Here is a 19774-nt window from a genome sequence, read left to right on the forward strand (position 1 = left end):
ATTTTTAGAGCATTTCGTTTCAAATTAGTTTTTTTTTGAAATAATCAAAATTTCTCTATGTCAAACTAAGTTGCCAAATGTATGTCATTTCTATGTCGAACAATATTGGTAACAACGGCAAACAATATTGAAATCTCTACATCGTTTTTTTCTATATTGGTGTGTTACTGGAGAAGGCAACGCTGCAATTCATAGCAGCTGAAAACAATCATCACTTTGAGGAGAAACATTGACCTGAGCTGTTTTTAAAACTGAATAAACAAAACGGCATGATCAACCACCAGGCACAAGTAAAAATAAGGGGAGCTGACAGAAATATGTAAGGTATTGCTCAATCTATCCCTGCATTTCTTAGAGCACAATCCAAAAAAACCTAAATATAATTTCATAACAAAAGATAAAGATTTGAGACAAGGTTGAATTGCAAAATTAGCAAATGAAACTGCATTTAGAACTTCGTAAAATACTAATTTTTTTGCAAACACTTTATTGCAATAAATTTCATTAAAACATTATATCAAAACTACCTTTCACATAAATACACATACATTCAGTGATTACTCAAAATAATCAAAAACATCAATGCATCCAATCATTTTAACACTGAATTATTTAATGTGATCGAAAATTCTGGCAAGTTCAGAAAACATACAGGGAAATTATTTTTTTTCATGAATTTTTTGACTAATATGTCTAAACTGAAGGATCAGAAGGGGAAATAAAAGGGAAAAAAATATATATAAATCAATCCAAATCTGATATCTCATCCTTTTGTTATTCAATAATAACAAAATTAATCTTGATTTACTTCAAATTATAATTAAAACTCTATTTGAGCAGATTGTGAATGAAAATTTATAAAAAATACTTAAATTTGATTCTGATATCAGAGTAAAATTTTGCTTTTGTGAGGAAAAATTCATACGGCACTGCCTTATCTGTAGTATTTCATCAATTGATTTTCATCTTTTTTGACTCAAGAAAATTTTAGAATAAAAAAAAAGAAACAGAATTTGATAGAATTTAGATCATTTCAAATTGGACACGTTTCTGACAAAAAAAAAAATTCAATCACTTCTGTATGAATTTTCAATGTTATGCATATGATATCATTAGTCAAAATTATGAGACTGTCTGTGCACATAAGCGCACCTGGATGGCTAAAAATTGACAGTTTGAGTGATATTTCGTTTTGTGAAAAACACATCAGTTTTTGGTTTTTTGACATAAGTCTTCTTCCTTTTCTTCACGAAATTAAACAAAGTGGTTGCCTGAAGCTTAGGATTTTCTCCACTATTTTCTTCTTCCTCATCGTCCCTAAAATATATAATCATACAATAAGGTCAAACACCTCCTGTGAAACAAAAGATAGATGTTATATTGCTCATTAATAACATTTTTACACATAATATTCAGTTGAGAATGAGTACGACACCCAAATTCAAGATTGTAGTAAATTCAATTTTTATCTTGTCCCCTTTACTTAGAAATAGCAACAATAATTTATTCAAATCATTAAAATTTGTCTACAGTATCAAGATTTATTGATTGTTTTAGTAATCCAAAAGCTTTACAGAGATTTAAAAACGAAGCAAACAGTTTTCTGCAATTAAATCACTACAATAGAATCTTAATTAACTTGGAGTAATGCTTCCAGAATCAACTCAGATAATTTGATAATTTTTGTAGCATCATTGCCATTTTACAAGGGCTGATAAAATCAGGACTTACAGTGTACAGCCAAATCTGAATGACAGTATTCAACATATATATACAAACAATGCTCGATTTTACCAACCTCCAATTTTCGAACTATGCACGTTTTTATGAACTCCTGGTCTAAAACAATAAACTATGTCTCTAAACATCTTTCCCATTTACAAACTTCGTTTTACAAGCTAGTTTTTCACTTCTCTATGGGTACATAAAAACAAACACAGATTGTATATATTTCCCCCACATATCTTGCAGAGAGGTTGGTGAACTAACCCCACTGTGGGGGAGCTTTCTGCAGTAGCAATGTGATCAATTAAGATAACACAATTATCTGTAGACAGAGACAATCTCTCTAAACAAAAAAAAGTTCCCTGTTATTGGTACAGACTTCTATTTTCAACATTTTTATAGAAATTATTTCTATCAACTCGGATAACTGACATTCTCTGTTGATAAAACAATCTCTAAAAATATTAAAAATAGAAATTCATACCAATCATGAGTAACTTGATTTACAAAGATGGAGCTTTAACTTGTTTCATCAACACATTACTTCTTGGGTTGCCCGAACCGCTTTGGTGCCTCATTCAATAGAGGCTTCCAGAAGTTATATATATTAATAGAGTTCATAGATGTTCTGTTAATCCAGAATCTACTGTACTTTGTGAATCTACAGAACTGATTTAAAAAATTTTAAAACTCAGACATACCATGAAACCTTCATGCACTTGTCTTGGATAACTTTATCTGCTGTCGACCAACTGAAGCGAACCAATTGCGGGAATCCAAACACAGGATCGATGTGCTCAGACAAAAACTTTTTGGTTACTGGATCTGGGAAGAAAGAAATTGAGAGACCCAACTTGGTTTTTGTCACGCAAAATTTAATGTAGAGGTTAATTTCATTAACTTTTTCCCTTTTATCTATACAGAGGAAACTGACATTACAAACATCTCTTCTTGCCAGTAGCATAAGTTAGGAATGAAAAAATATCTTATAAAAATACTTCATTTTTCTATCTTAATGACTATTCAACATACACACTCTGGACAAGTCAAAGCTAACAACATTGTTGTATAGATCTGTGCATTGTACTCTTGTAAGCTTCTTTTATTCTGCATGAACAACACCAGTGTTTCCCAACCTGTTTGATGTTGAAAGTGAAGGTCAATCAATGCACAGTGGACCCCCAGTACCGGTAAATGCTCCATGGATCCCTGGTAAAGTCAGAAGGTCAATTTTGATGCTCCCCATCCCATAAAATCAAAAATGTATTTTTTTTTTTATAAATCTACATGTATCATAAAAATTGAATAAATTTTAAAATTTTAATAAACTCATTTTTGACAGATTTTCAAATTCTTAACAAAATTTCACAATTTATATATATACAGGGCTCAGCACGGATCATGGCCTCAAAACTAGTGAAAATAGTGACCAAAATATTTAAAAAAGTGACCAAATAGTGACCAAAATGTTTGAAAAGTGACCCAATAGTGACCAAAATAATTTTAGAAAGAGACCAAATGGACAATGAATTTTGATTATTACCAAATTGAATGAATTTAGTTTTCACTAAACTTTGTATTTCAATGGAGCTCATCGAAATTGCTTTTTTTACATATAGCAGTGTGAAATAAATCAAACTCGAATGCATTCTGCTAACCAGAAAAGTTTTGAATAACTTATCAAATTTATCAACAACTATGTGTGAGAGAGTAACATTACATCCTTTCTAAGTAACAGTAGTAATGCCTTTCCCCCCCCCATAGGGGCCGTTCAAGTATTATGTCATCACATAGATGGGGGGAGGGGGTTTCCGATTTGCTGACGGGGGGGGGGGGTCGAAAATGACTAAAAATTTGCTTATGTAATACTTGAATGGCCCCATATTGCTATCCACAACCCATCTTAAAATCAATTTAAGCAGGAAAAACTTCAAAACGGGAAAAAATTTTCACATTCAAAGAAAGAAAAAAAAATGAAATAACACAAAATTTGATGAGAGAATTTGTCCCATCTACATCCTAGTGGATTTTTCATTATGTTATGCTATGAATGACAGTATACAAAATGTACTCAAACTCTTTTTTTTAACTAAGTACAAATTGATTTACATAATTAGGTTTGTATAACATCTTCCAACAAATTTTAAGAAATTTACTATAATGATTGATTTAAAAAAAAAACTAAAATTACATTTTTAACAATATTATTTTAAATTATTAAATTAAAATATTACTTAAACTACTGAATTAAATAAATTATTTAAATTAACTAAATTATTTTAATTGTTAGGGGCCGTTCAAGTATTACGTCATCATCGATGGAGGGGGGGGGTGTTTCTGACTTGCTGACTTTTGATGACAAGGGGGGTTTCGATAATGCTTACGTCATCAACCACCCTTTATGAAAATATGAGTTAGGATTCAGAGGGGCAGAGCTGATGACGAAATTTTGCTGACAAGGGGGGGGGGGGGTCAAAAATGGCTAAAAATTTCCTTACGTAATACTTGAACGGCCCCTTATACGTTGAGGGAGGGCAATCCATCCCCCCCCCCCCCCCAACGTCAATGGCAGAGCCTAATGATGTATATCAATTGTCATCTGCCGCATCTCTAAGACCTTCAAGTCTATCTGCACCTATGGCTGGACTGGGAAGGGTGGGTGGGTCTACTCTTTTACAGGCGAAGGAGGCTCCAAAATAATACTGCCCTTGGGTGAGGGAGAAAACAAATCAGTTTTGAAATTGTTTGGTTTTTGAGAGAAAAATTTTTAAATATATATTTTCCTTTTTTTTTTACACACAACATACACCCTTGCAAAAAAAACATTTACTACTTTACCCAGAAACAATATAATTTTGCCCCCCCCCCCCCCCCGTAATTTTTAACAGAAAAAGACTCCGCGGTCTTCCCCGGTAAATTTCCCATGAACCTTGTAAGCACCAACGTGGCGACTTTTTTCCTCGCCAACCAATCGCCGTTTTGCGGCGATCAATTCAAGATGGCTGACAAAGGGCACATAAAATTACAAAAAAATATATAATTTATAACATGAATCAACCAAATATGCGGCAATATGCGAAAATCGATAGAAATATATCGGGAAATACGGAAAATTAGGATAAAATGAACACAAAAATCGAATCAACGACATACGGGGTTTATAAATGCGGTTGATAGAGTTTATGGATGCTGCTGTCAGGGCTACTTATTTTAGCGCGAAAAAAAGTCGCCACGTTAGCTCGGACTCCTCCCGTAATTTTCAAAGAACAAAAACAGTGAATTCGCCCCCACCCGGGGCACCCGATTTACCATGGCCGTAATACGATATTTTTTCTGGAGGGGAAATGTAATTTTACTGCCCCTTGACTGTGAAATTCGATAATTTTGCAAAGGAATTTATTTCCTTTTCTTAAATATACCATTCCATCAAAAATTCCATTCGAGGCATTGCCCCCCCCCCCCTAGTTTTGGATTTGATCACGGTATGTAGCAACCCGGGCCGCAAGTACGAACGAAAATTTACTATCGCCCGGGGCCGGTATCCATTTTTAATAACGGAAAAAAGAGTAAACTCGGCACCTTTCCTCGTTCAACACCCGTGGAACCAGACCCCGCCCTCTCCTATTGCGGTCATAACAGCGACTCGAGACAAAAACGTTGTAATAACTTCCGAGGTCTGAAAAGGGGATTTTTTTTACACAACACCGAGAATGGAGCGCAATATGTCGATATTAAGTCAACAATCAGCATCGTGAAGATGCTCTAAATTAAGTTACGGCCAGAAGCGGATAAAGGTCAGTTGTTGACGGCCCCGGGCATAAAAAAAAATTAATATTACGCCCCTTAAATTAGGAAAAAAGTATAAAGTAGGGGCCAAAGGCGCGGTCGCTGTGCCCACCGTTAAATCCACCTCTATGTACGGCTCGCATGCACGTTAACTGAGTTTTCATCAGCCTGATGACCAATTTTCATCTGATTTGGTTAAATAAACGTTGAATCCGAAGGTTTTTAACAACTGGCTGTTGCGAAGATATATTTTGGAAAGAGAGAAAATTCAACTGCCCCTCCGGGGAATCGAACCCACGTCCTTTCACTTTCCGGGTGAACGCACTAGACTACAGAGGCAACGAATCTCTCAATCTTTCCTTGGAGCTCGTGTACACTGAAAAGGACCGTACATGGACGGCCAGACCAGACTCAGGCCAAGCTCACAACTGCTGACGCTGCCACTAGATGGAGACTTATGGAAGGATGACGTCACTCTCCGCTACCACACGAAGGTTTTTAATAACTGGCTGTTGCGAAGATATATTTTGGAAAGAGAAAATTCAACCGGAAAGTGAAAGGACGTGGGTTCGATTCCCAGCAGGGGCAGTTGAATTTTCTCTCTTTCCAAAATATATCTTCGCAACAGCCAGTTGTTAAAAACCATCGTATGGTAGCAGAGAGTGACGTCATCCTTCCATAAACGTTGAATTGCAGGATTCTGTGATCTTATAAACAGTTCTCCTTTCGATCATATCTGGGGCTACGGTTTCTTGCTGAGATTTAAATCCAGTTAGAAAAATAGTACGAATTTTATTTCTAGATAGATCGCGATTTTCAGTCGGATGATTTTTTTTTTTATTCTAAGTAAATTCAAAATACTTGCGAGCTTCTTTAACGTTGGCCAGCTACAAGAGTATTCTCCAAAGCGTACTAATAATACGCTTAATACGTATTAATAGTATGCATCTTTAATATGCGCGCTTTGGTATTCTCCCGCTGCGCGTAAGTTAGTTTCTGCACGGGCTCTCTTTATAAACTCGCTCAATGTAAATGAGCCTTTAAATCGTCATTTCAAATGTTAAAAAAAATTAATAAAAGTAACGATAGAACAAACAACAAATGTAACTTGCTCGATGCTCCAAGAAAGGAATTCGGCCCTTAGGACAAACTTTTTAAAACTAATAAAATAAAGGATCAATTTTAAAATAAGATGAAAATGAAAGAACGAGTGGGGAAATAAGAAAGAATGGTAGTAGAGGAGGGGAAAAAATTCTTTGTTGTAAATACGCTATTTTTTTCCGATCGGCTTTTCCATAAAATGACGACTCTTAACTATAAGGAGCTTTCTTTCCAAGCGCCTTGAAATCAAGTTATGCTGACGTCACACGGTATGCTCCCGGGAAGATAAAGACGCCTTCATATATATATATATATATATATGGGTTCCTTGTACGATCGTAGTTCAATGAAGGGAGGGAGAAAATTAGCGACCTTGAACCGGTAAAGTTCGTCCTTGAAGAAAAGAAAAACACTGACACCCGAAAAGCGCGCGAGACCGAGGTTTTTTTGCTAAAAAAAGTGGAAAAAGTGACCTGGGCCCGAAAATAGGTAATAAAAGTGACCAGCTTCTAAAAAAGTGACTTTTAGGGGAAAAAGTGACCCGTGCCGAGCCCTGTATATATATATGATGACTGGTTACTTAAACAGCATATTTAGAGGTTAAAAAAAAAGGATATTATATATATAATTTAGCAAATTTTTCTTTGTAATTAATGTAACTTTCTGATTAATTAACTTTGCAATTAAAGTATTCATTAAACTTAATTTAGCAAAAATAACTAGTAGTTATAATTTGAGGAAATGTTATGTACCTTTTGACAAAAAAAGGGGGGAAAACTGTTCTTTTCCTATTTTTAAAAAATTTACTTCTGTTCATGGCCATGGAAAAAAAATTCTTTCTAAAAATTGCATTTTTGAAAAGTCATAAAAATCAAATTTCTTTGTCAACAAACTTTAAAAAACACCATGACACACTCATTAAACTTTTTAAGTCCCAAAAATATACATTTCATACAAAAATTTGCATGAAATTTTTTTATAAATAAAGCGTTGTGTAAATGCAACATCAGTCAAAAATTGGTTATGTGACTTAGCCAACTATGTATGTCATAATGCGCTCTCATTCATGCAATGGTGGTAAATGAAAATATGGTTCTGTGGACCCCTTATAAAGTACTCATAGACAACAGGTTGAAAAAACATTGAACTATCCTCAGATGTGCCAACTTTTGGAATCCAGAAATCCTGAGATTTTCCCGAAGGGGGTCCCCCTCCCCAGCACCCGTTTGAACAGCACCCATTTATCACAAGAAAATTTAACTAAGATTTATGAAAAGTGCAATATTTAAAGTATACCAATTAACAGTACCTTCACCAATGGAAAGAAAGATAAATTTCAAAATTATTTAAAAAAAAAACACTTTTCAGGGTGAAAAATTTATTTTAATTTTTTTTCTTTTCCCTAATAATCAAGATTGGTTTACTTTTTGTGATCAATGACAGCATCTTAATTGTTGTCTCTCAGATGTGAAAGAAATATTTGGGAAAAAAAAAACAAAAACAAATGTAGACCAGAAATTCCATAAGTAAAAAAAAATTTTTTTTTTTCACCTCAAATCGTGGTAAACATATGTTGCCATAATGAGATCAAATTTTCGTGGCTATGAAAATGAACAGTGAAATCTTGATATAACAATAAAAAATTATCATTACAGATAGAAGAAAATTTAATGTACATTACCACTTTGGGAAATGGTTATCAGTGTTTCTCAACCTTTTTGAAACAGTTTGAAGGACCACTAATTTACAGATTATGGGATATATTTATTATAACTTATAACTTTTGTGAATATCACTAACACAAGTTGGAGAAAAAATTGAATAATTTTATTTTCATTAAAATAAAATTTTCAGGTCTGTCTGCGAACCATAGATTGAGAAATGCTGCTCTATACCAATGCTTCCAAAGTGGGGGTGATGGAAAGGTCCAGGGTGGGGGGAGAAGCTACGGGTATAACATAGGATCCTATGGGCTTGCTTGAGTTGGGGCCGATGAGAGAAAAAAAATTTTGAAGGAGGGCGATGGAACAAAAAGTCTGGGAAACCTTGTTCTAGCCCAACAAGTAATATTGTTTTATACAAGATTATCATTGCAGATAGTATCATAAATTAATTAAGATTTTCACTGTGCAAGTAATAAATGTGAATTCTCAAAGATGAATATGCGCCACTAATAAATGTATAATAAATACTACATAGCTCACCATTAGGATAGCCAGAACCATATTCTACATCTTTGAAATCTTCACCTTCACTAAATTTCCAAGTTTTAAGAGCATTATCCCTTGCCACCTGTGAGAAATTGAAATTAATTCATATTCAAAACAGACTGTGAATTTTAATTTTTATGGAAATATTTACAATCTAAGAGAGAACATACATCTAATAGGTCAATCTTAATCAGTAACTAAGTCATAAAATCAACAGTTCATCATATGTGAAGATGGGTGACAAAAAAAAAGAAACCTTCCGTCAAAAATATGCACCTTTGTAAAATAAATGCACCTTCGTAAAATATTGGTAGCACCAATAAAACTGTACTGAAGGATGCTCAGGAGTACAGTGACCATAATACCAACCCAGTCTTTGTCAGAATCTTTTCTAATAAAGAATACAATAGAAGTTTGGTAAGTGAAATGGTTTAGCTCTTGGAAGGTAGAGGGACTCAAAACGGGTTAAGAAACACTGGAGTAAAGCACCAAAATTTCAGAGACACGGAAAAAAAGTCTTCAGGAATTAGCTATAACTCATGAATCAGGATCGAATTTAGGCCTCGTAGAATCAGGATCAAATTTAGGCCTTGTGGACCTAAAATAACAGTGGTGTAACAAAAATTATCACATTATGAAATAAAAATTCATGCAAATGCTGTAAACACTACAAAATACTCTATAACTGAATCATAACCAAGGCCTGAACGAGTACTACTATTACTAAACCCTACATGCACCTTGTAAACATTCCTCTGGGGAAGTTTCTAACGAATTGGTACATGCAAGAATGTGTGTTCTGAGTGGTCCCAATTTATTTAACATTGTTAGAATTATGCTGCTTATTATTTTGTATTTATTTTGGTATAGCATTCAGAAGAAGCTGTTATGTAAGTATGTATAATTCTGTTATGTAAGTATCACAATGAAGGTCTGCCAGCTCTATGCAGAGAGACTTTTTCAAATGGGAGATCAGCTTGCATTTGCGCTTTGAAGTTGGAAAACTGCAGGAAAACCAACTTCAGCTGACCAGAATTGTGCCGCCAACTGTGCTTGAACCAACATCTTCATGATGTTAGTCTAGCACAATGACACACGACCAAACACTGGCAAACAGAAAGAAGTAAATGCCAAGGGAGTGGAGGACTAAATTTGGCATGCTGGAAATATGAAGGAGTGATTGGTACAACATTATAATTTAGATAGGAATAAAATGTAAAATATATATATATATAAATATATATTAGATGTTTATTTGCGCAGATTGTTTACAATTAAAACAAAAAATAAAAATCTTGATCGTTTAATTACATTTATAAAATAAAGAGAGAAAAAGAGGAACTTCTCACTTTTGCACATATGCTCGCTGCACTGACAATCGGATACGTAGAATCAGCTTTTTTTGCAACTGTGATTTTGATTTCTGGGAAAATCGAAGACAATTTTGCTTGATATTTTTCAGGTGGGCCCACAGTATCTAAATATGCCTAGAAGATAAAATAAAAATAAATTAATAAGAATATTCTAATAACTAAAAAAAAAAAAACTAAACATAACAGCTTCATTGTAAAAGTAACATTACTTCAATGATGGAAAATTAAATGGAGTATCCACCCTCTTTGCTAACATTATCAGGTAATTAACTCACATGGCTACACTACTCTGCAATGATTGGGGCTGCGACTCGTAAAACTGCACACAAAGGTCTCATACGTACTCACTTTCGTGTGAATAGTTTTCCTTTGACTTTCCTCGGTCTAACAATTAAAGGTTGACAACTTATTTATTACCGAAAAAATGTAATTAACTTATTTTATAAAATTTCTCTACAAAAAAGCTTTTTTCCCTTCATGTTGCAAGCTCTTCAACAGTTATTTTTGGCTTTAATTGGCAATTTCTCTTTCCTTGGACAATTCTTTTGAGTTAGATAATGATGTCCCATATGAATCCAATTTTCCGGATTTTCATGAAGAAAATATCACCACATCTCACCACCCACTTATACTTTTCTGCCCGAACACCTTCTGCGAGCCGAATAGAACCCCTTGGCAGGGGCTGCATTTGGCTCATAGGCTAGAGGTTGTGATTCCTGTTCTATTCAACTTCTAAAAAAAAAAATTTCAAATTTTTTGAACGATCAATTAATTTTTCTTTTCAGAGAGAGTTTTGCAAACTGCCAAACCTATAATTTGTATGATAGTCATCCTCAACAATAATTAAGTGATAACTTTTTATTCCATGAGAGTTTGTTTTGGTTCTCATCTTAAAAAAATCTAAACAGGTGTGCCAACACGAAGAAAAAAAGAATGGAGAGCCAAGGGTTACTTGACGTCAACATTGAGGAGCATAGGTTGCATTTTACATTCATGGACAGTGCTGTCTTAACACCTGGGCATGGTGCAGGGGCCTCGTGATAATGAGATTTGAAGCTATGATTTTTGAAAGGAGGCGTAGAAATTTATAAGCAGGCACTTTCAGCTAATTAGAGGCCCCAGAATATTACTTTGCCTGAGGGCCCATGATGATGTTAAGACAGTCCTGTTCATGAACATTTAAAGGTGGGGGTGGGGGGGGGGGAACTTAGCTCACTGACAAAGTTCATTTTACCCTAAATTACTTAAGTCCCCGGCACCTATGCACAACATGTAACTTTTATAAATACATATGCTTAACTTACAGGTTACACCAAATTTATGATTGAAAAATATTACCTTTTATATTTTATCAAATCTCAAAAAAGTAGCATAATGACTAGTTTCACAGAAACAACAGGACAGCCGAATTGTATGAAAAAAAGACTGTCCTGTTGAGATGTATGGTCTCTCAGTTAATACCAGTTGCCGTCTTAATGCATGGGCCCACCTGGGCATGGCCTGGGGGCCTCAAGAGAAGAAGGGTCTCACAAAAGTTATAACTGGTTGAAATTATTGAGATTTTGCCAGGTAGGGCCTCAGAAAAATCAGTTGGCCCGGGGGCCCCCGGTGCTCTTAAGACGGCCCTGGTTGATACCTAAAAGAGTGCACCCGCAACGTATATGGTGTCAAAGCAGTACAGTTAAAAAAAATGTTGGCCATCCCTCCACAACATAGCCAATAAATCTATGGTACCGTTTATGGTACAGTACAACTCTTGATAATCCAGCCGAGAGCTAGTAAAGCTCATCTAGTAATCCGGCATTTTTAGACAGTTTATTTTCAAGATTTGAGAGAAAAACATGTCTGTGAGCAGAAGTTTATATTATTTAAATGGGCTTTTTCAATGAACTTCCAGTAATCCGGTGATATCTGTGATCCAGCACACCCTGGTCTGATATGTCCTGCAGTCTACTGTACTTTTGGTTTTGATGAATGTTTGGTGAAAGTCACTCGCTCTTACCTCAGTTATATTGATTCCTCTGGAAATGGCAGTTTTTATCAACATAATGGCAGAGTCATGTGACAAGGCATTCAAGTTGTACTTGGACCTAACAAATAAGAAAGATTAATAAAAAACAACAATCTTTACCTAACAATATAAATCTTGAAAAAAAAGTCAGATGATGCATAAGAAATGTTCCGATGTTCAGTGTCTGTAACATGGGAACACCGCGTGCTGTTGGCATCACTTATCGCTTCTCGGCCTTTTGGCTAAGATCAAAGTGTAGTGTCTGTAACAAAAGTTGGCATGTTGTGAACTGTTTAGAACCTTCACTAACCATCAGAAACTTTGCGGAATGTACAGTAAAACTTTCACCTAACAGTCTTATTTCTTTTACTGCCAAATAATTTTTCTCGTGTGATAAAAGCATGCATTTTGAACCCTTGATTAACAGGTACCCCTCTCTTACATACAAATTTTTTGGCCCCTTTAGTGTCCCCAAAAGAGGGAATTGACTACTGTATTGAAAAAATTGAGCGGGGGAAAAAAGTTCCAACATTCACCACTAAGGGTGCATTATATGAAAATTATAGTGTGCATATTAATATTTTGTAAACATGTTACCAAACTGCTCAAGATTCATGACAGGGCATCTAAAAACCTCTTTATACAGTAATACCCAGACTTATGCTACCTCTGAGTCGTGCAGTTTCGGAGTTACGCAATTTTTTCTGAGAAAAATGCATATTTCCGAAATTCAATCATGGGTTTATTACTGAAATAGTACAGATTAATAAGTGATAATTAAGTAAAGCATTTTTTTATTCGATCAGAACGTAATGTGCAATAAAAAGACAGTGATTTTTGAGAAGCTACGGTATATAAAAATGAAAACTTAGAAATGGAATCCCAAAGCTCTTGTTGGTATCTCTTATTTTTACAATTTTACAAAGAAAATCACCTGACGTCCACTGCCAGTTTGAAATATCATGCTTAATGTGAGGCTTTTTGATGACAATGCACCTGGTTTGTAAACTTTGAATTAATTTCAATTGATGGCTAAAATTTGTTTTCTCGTGTCAAAATACAAGCAATTCCTTTATTTCGATGGACCAGGGTGTTATTGGAACATTTAAAGCATTTAACACATGACTTTTATTTGCACAAATTTTGAGTGATACATTTTTTTTTACTGGACCGAATTGCAATCACAATGCAAGTTAGATTTTATGGTGCCACAGAAGAAACCATAACATTAGTCACAATAAGAAACAAAAAGGTGTTCTTCCAAAAATTTCATCATAATTAATTGTTATCTACATGCATTTCTATAGGAAATTGTATTCTGACTTGTGCAGTTGTTGTCTGTCCCACCTATCATGCAATTTCGGAATATTATTGTACATAGCAAAGCCATTTCAATTATCGCTTCTTTACAAAAGAGTATGACCTTGAGTTCACAAGAATATACTTCTGTTAGTTACACTATTTTATGGCAAAAAAAAAACCTACATCTTTAAAGGGAAGTCTAAAAAAATTCTTCCTGTCCCATCATCAAAACATACGCAAAGCTTCACAATTTTATGATGCATGCTGCGCACTGCTCAGAACACACCAACTTATATTATAGACACTATCAATTACTAATTTCAGCTGACCTTTTCAACATGCTGTTGCTGATGACGTTCGGCGAATGAATCTCTAATATCCAGCCGATCATGTCATTCACTTCCTCGATCACATTGAAAAGATTTTCCCTTTTCTCTTCTGTCAACGTCTTTGAATCTAAAGAAACAGAAATTCAAGCAAAAAATTTTATATTACACTGAATGTTTGTTCTCATGAACTCAAACAGACTTGAAAAATTAGTAGGCCTAATGTCATAATGAAATTCAGTTACTGGGAAAGATGTTCAAAGAAATACAGCCCCCCCCCCACACAAAAAATTAGAAAAGTAGTATGGGGCACCACCACCACCCCCTCTCCCGTGAAACTTTTTTCCCGGCCAAAAAAAAAATTCATAGTACTATTTCAGTATCCTTATAAGATTGACTCAAGGCAAAGCAAAATGGCTGAAATGACTTGGTAACAAAAACAATTTTTAATAAAACAATGTACTAACAACCACAGATAATTCTTTTCTATCTCTCCTCACAATATAAATTATTCTTTTTTTTTTGGAGTCTTCCACAGTCCAATCTGTCAACACTCTTCAACAATGCACAGCAAATTATGAAGACACATAAGTTTTTTAAGAATGATGCTCTTTCGAGACCATTTCCAAAAGCACAGTGCAAAATGTGTAAATTACAAGGTCCAACGTGAATAAGTCAAAGTTAACCAGATGGTTTTATTGCATTGTCCATCCTAATCAATCAAAATCAATTACACAAATTTTGTTGATAGGACATAAACTATTCTAATTTATTTATCTAACAAATAAATTAGATAATATATATAATAAAATCAGATTCACAATAAAAAATAATCCCTCTAACCAAAACAAAACTGAGTGCCACGCATTATCCATAAGAAAAACTATATATACAGAATAATAAAATCTGTTATAGCAAATGAAGAATGGTTAATAAAGAATCAAAATACATTATCAACTAGATTAAGTATTGAGCATCAAGTACCAAAAACAAATAAAGCTCTATTCAAAAAAGTTTTAGTTACTGCTCCAAAAATATTAAATCAATATCAAGCTACTAATCATACTTAAGAGATTAAATTATAATATTTTTGGTTTTGCGAAGAGTATTGTTTTTGAAACAATAATACACAATAGAAATATTTGCATTGAAAAAGATTTTTTTTCTCTACTTTTACAATACACGTGTTTGTCAAAAATATGTATATTTTTAAAAATTGGCGTGATTCATCAAAATTCCAAGAGATCATACTAAAGAACAAGATATAATTATTTTCATTTGCAATTTTTACGACATATTTTCTTTTTGTGACGTATTATAAAAATTTAATTATTGTGCGTGTACACGTGCAGAAATGATTACTGTTTATGATAATAGAATGATAATTAAGGTTGCTTTGAAAAATGGAAATCTAATATTAGAAATTATTTTCGACCTTCTGGAAGGACAAGCAGTCCCTCGAGGGTCACAAGGTGGTTGTATATGTATGTCTATTTTTTTTTTATCTTCGCTTATTTTTTGCGCATTTGTATTGTCATCTGTCTTTCTTTTGCATTTTGTAATGTGTTCTGTCAAATAAATTTTTTAAAAAAAGGATTCGGTAAAAAAAAAATGGGAAAAGTAATAAAAAAACTAGAAAGTAAGGCAAAAGTAGGGCATTTTACCAAAAAGTGGAAAAAGTAGGACAAGTGGAAGCCCTGGAAATGGCAAATTGTTGAAGAAGAAGAAAAGTTCATAAAGACAAGTGAAAAAAAATAATTCCTGAACCATTGATCAATGCAAACTTGCATACATAGACAAGAGTGCTATAGATACATTTTTACCTGCAAAGCCTTTGGATTTGAGTGAATCAATGCATGAAATCGGGCAGTAAGCTGCAGCATAGACCATAGGACCTAAAAAATGGAAAAAAACTGATGATATTAAAATCATAATGCAATAGTTAAATTATAAGCTTAAGTCAGTGAGTATGATAAAGATAAAAAAAAAATGTGTAGCATAAAAAAAAAGGGTTTTTTTTAGAAAAATGCAATTTCATTACTGGTGATACAGGTACAAGAAAGTTGCAAGTGCAGATTATATGCAGTGGAGGTTATAACTTATATAGTGAATTTTTTTTTGAAATTTTCAAAAAAGAAAGAGCGAAGTTTATATGCATGACCACAAATTATTGGCAGGAAATAATGTTACTGTTGACAGGTGCTCCACAAATTGACAAAAAATTTAGGCACAAGCCTTAGGAGCCACACAGTATTTTATTTTTGGGGAGGAGGGTCCAAAATAATCCCTCTCGTGAAGATAATTTCTTATGAGCACTATTTCTTTCATAATAAATTCAGTTATTGACATTTAACTTTCAAAATTTTTGAAACAATGTTTTTCAAACCAACATACTATCCTAATCTATTTCAGCACCATTTCCATTTGTTATCGTCACCAGCACCACTGTTATCACGTGCATCTTAGGTCTTGTTATAGTACTTGTCATCATTGAAATTAAGTTAGCATAGACCGAAGCTTTGTTCGACACATTATGCATTTTTTTGCTTGTGAGCTTTTCAACGTTTTTACAGATGAGCATTCTTTAGTTAGATGAGAAAATGCTTCAGTTTTTGACAGAATTCGAAGAAAGAAATTATAGTTTCTTGTCAAAAATGTGCAGCTAGCATGGTTCCAACACGAGAGAAGATATGAGAGTGGGGGGGGGGGGGGCATTGCCCCTTCTCAGAGTCAAAAGCGGAGCTGACTGATCTAATGTATATGCGTACATATGAACTGACATCATCATGCCCCTCCCCCAGCAATCATCATTCTGCTTACCCATCCAGACTTTCAAATCTACCTCTGCCTATGGGTTGCAAACAGTAATTGCATCAAGAAATGGTCAGTGTTGCATTTGCCGGAATAGGAACACAAAATACAAATACAATGGGTCGGTATAAATCCTGTGACCAATACTTTCCTTGATGGGGTTCCAGTATTTTTCCTTGTGATATTCTAGCTTGCCAAAAAAGAATTGCCAAATTTATTTTTTTGTTAGCAACCTTGATTTTTGTGATGTTTGGCAAGCAAAAATTTTATGTTGCCAAAGGGGGCACTTTACTAATTGGACAAATAATAGGTACTAAATGTGATACTAATTTAATTTGTTAATTATTGAACATCTACTTGTCAGTAATGTCCATAAGCTCTTTGATTGGACATTGAATAAACGTCTGGCTTCCCACATTGTATTGTTTTTGTCGTCCGTTTTGACGTGAATACAGTTTTTAAATCATCTGACAGTAGTGGGAGCATTCGCAAGTTGTGTTTCAAACTCTTCAAACTCTAATTCGCAAGAAAAAAATCAATGCAAGTTAAAAACCAATGTATCGTCAAACATACATTGCAAAGGTGCATTCAATGGTGTCATTCTGGTTTAAATATCTCTTTCTGTCTAGACACCAGGCCAGATACCCTGATTCATAACAAATTGCTTTCCACTATATCTCGAGAAGTTCACAACGAAAATAGAAACATCGGTACAGTTTGTTAGCTATTCCAAAGACAACACTGAAATGATAATAACATAGTTTAATTATGCCAGTACCTACTCTGCCATTCAAGGAACAAAAAAAAAGTATTCACATCAAAACTTGTAGTAGTGTGACATAGCCCAGGGCTGTAACTAGAATTTTCGCCACTCTCACACCTTTAAAATTTTGATAATTTCATGACAGCGTTCTTTGTTCCCACCTAAAACTACAGCCTACTAAACATTTCCCCCGGGCAATTGCCTCCCGTCCTCCTCTAGTTGGGGCCCGACACTGACTTCCCCATTTTTTTTTTCAATAATTTTTTCCCTACTAACAACCATGTTTTTTTTTCCCTTTTTGGCGAGTTTCTTCTTTGGCCACATAGATATCTGAAAGCATGATTCCACTTAACTTTTGGCGACTTCCCATCTCGAGAGAGAGAGAGAGAGAGAGAAAGAGAGAGAGAGAGAGCGCGCGCATTCATATTTATCAAATTAAATGCCCAAATTTTTGAGATTTTTTTTAAAAGCGGCTGATTCTATAAGTGGGGTTGCGCCAAATTTGGCTATTTTCAATTCTACTAGAGTCTTCTCTTATTGGCAACCTGGACCAAAAAAGAAACAAAATTGACATGCCTTTTTTGGCCAGCTAGAATATCGTGAAAAGGAAATCTGGAACAATGAAGAAAGTATTGCCTACAGGATTCACCGACCTGCCACATCTGGGCTTCAAGTTCATATTCTGGCAAATCCAACGGCAACCAAGTTTTTTGGTGCAATTGCTGTTTGAAACCATGCAAGTGGCACACTTCAGCGAGAAACTATATTTTTTGCAGGTATCATGCCAAATTCCGTCAGAAACTCCTCAGACTCGACTTTTTATAGATGAGCTACGAATGCTCATCTATAAAATAAAATTGATTTCCAAGCAAAGGATACATGATGACAAACAGGGCTTTGGCTCAATAAATTTCAATAATGACGAACACGATATAATGAGACCTAAGACACTCATGCAAATAAGAAATAAAAATGGCGCAAAAAAAGAAAAAGATAAATGTAACACGTCAGGGGTCATTCAAGTATTACGTCAGCATCGAGGGGGGGGAGGGGGTTTTGGATTTGCAGACTTTTGATGACAAGGGCCAGGGCCGTCTTAAGAGCATCGTGGGCCCCCCCCCGGGCCAATTGGCTTTTCTGAGGCCCTACCTTGCAAATTCTAGAAAATTTCAATCGTATCTCATTTTTGTGAGGCCCCGGGTGGGCCCATGCGTTAAGACGGCACTGACAAGGGGGGAGGGGGGGTTTGAAGGTGGCTTACGTCATCAACCACACCTTTTTGAAGATATGAAGTATTCTAAGCTGCTGGCGAAATGTTGCTGACAAAGGGGAAGGGGGTTCAAAAATGGCTGAAAATCTTCTTACGTAATACTTGAATGACCCCTTAGCTTTAAAAATCATTACTGTGACGATACCAATGAAAAATTTTGTGAGCTACAGAGCCAAGATAATCAGTCGGCGAAAATAATAAAATAATCGCCAAATCCCCGCTTATGGAATCTTAGCCTTAGAATCAAATGAAAGGTGAATTGAACCGAACCCAGGACAGGGCCGCGGCCAGCTTCGTCGATGCCCAGCATGCACGGCTCCGATTTACATCTCTGAGGCACATCTGATTGGAGGACCGCATTCGCCGAGTTGTCTCTCTCAAATGATGAAAGGTCCATGACTCAACAAAAATCCACTCCCCAATCGAAATCCAAATGACCAAACCACTGAGCTGCAGAGAAACTTTCCTTTCTGGACCTAATGCACTCACTCCCCAATCGAGATTTGTTTGTTTACAATTTTTCCCGCTGAAATCGAAATACTTGTGTTGATGGTATTGATGATGGTGAAAATTATAGGTACCTGAATTAGATTTCGCAACTTATCCTATATTGTAATTTATAACCTTCCAAAAAGAGAGTATTTTATATATAAAATACTATAAATTTTCATATTTCATTCATATTTTCAATTTTTAATTGAATAATGCTAATTGATAACTCCAAATCATGTTCCGAATCGTGTAACTTGTGCTGTCATCTATCTACCAGAGATAGAAGCTCTCAAGAAGATCATACACATTGATGAATGGATAGATGGCAGTACCTGTTCTATTGTTTTTTATTAAGATTTGAAAAACTAAAGCTTTTGGTTTTTTCTTTTGGGTCCGATAGATGTCACGACCTGCTCCATGTTTATCAATCATTTATAAATGAAGGCGCGAAGTTTGAATTCCCTATTACGATTAAATTAATTACATATGATTAAAAAAGTATTAATAGTGATTAAAAAATTACATTCAATCAATTAGGTAATAAAGTGAGTCATTTGTAGGGTTGCAAGCTTAGAGGAGAAATAAATTATATTTCTTCTCGATG

At 34.8% G+C, this 19774-nt stretch overlaps 1 protein-coding gene and 1 pseudogene across 2 annotated transcripts; one reads left to right on the plus strand and one right to left on the minus strand.

Annotated features, from left to right (window-relative positions):
* Positions 1 to 431: 431 nt before the first annotated feature.
* On the minus strand, positions 432 to 19212 carry LOC149077097 (ribonuclease H2 subunit A). 2 transcript variants are annotated; one of them, XM_089244831.1, is made up of 8 exons: positions 18824 to 18991; positions 15658 to 15729; positions 13838 to 13964; positions 12198 to 12285; positions 10172 to 10309; positions 8817 to 8904; positions 2427 to 2550; positions 432 to 1317 (listed from the first exon to the last, which is right to left on the minus strand). In XM_089244831.1, the coding sequence occupies exons 2-8, from the start codon at positions 15722 to 15724 to the stop codon at positions 1161 to 1163; spliced, it is 789 nt and encodes a 262-aa protein (XP_089100957.1). In that variant the 5' UTR covers positions 15725 to 15729; positions 18824 to 18991; the 3' UTR covers positions 432 to 1160. The 2 variants fall into 2 exon arrangements, with proteins under 2 accessions (XP_089100957.1, XP_089100956.1); XM_089244830.1 differs by having other exon boundaries at positions 478 to 1317; positions 18949 to 19212.
* LOC149077098 (U2 spliceosomal RNA) lies at positions 12429 to 12510 on the plus strand (annotated as a pseudogene).
* Positions 19213 to 19774: the final 562 nt, after the last annotated feature.

This window comes from Pholcus phalangioides, unplaced genomic scaffold (assembly GCF_987345545.1).
Source record: "Pholcus phalangioides strain wild (caught in Gottingen) unplaced genomic scaffold, Ppha-v1.0 ptg000015l_1, whole genome shotgun sequence".
In the NCBI taxonomy this organism is placed as follows: domain Eukaryota; kingdom Metazoa; phylum Arthropoda; class Arachnida; order Araneae; family Pholcidae; genus Pholcus; species Pholcus phalangioides.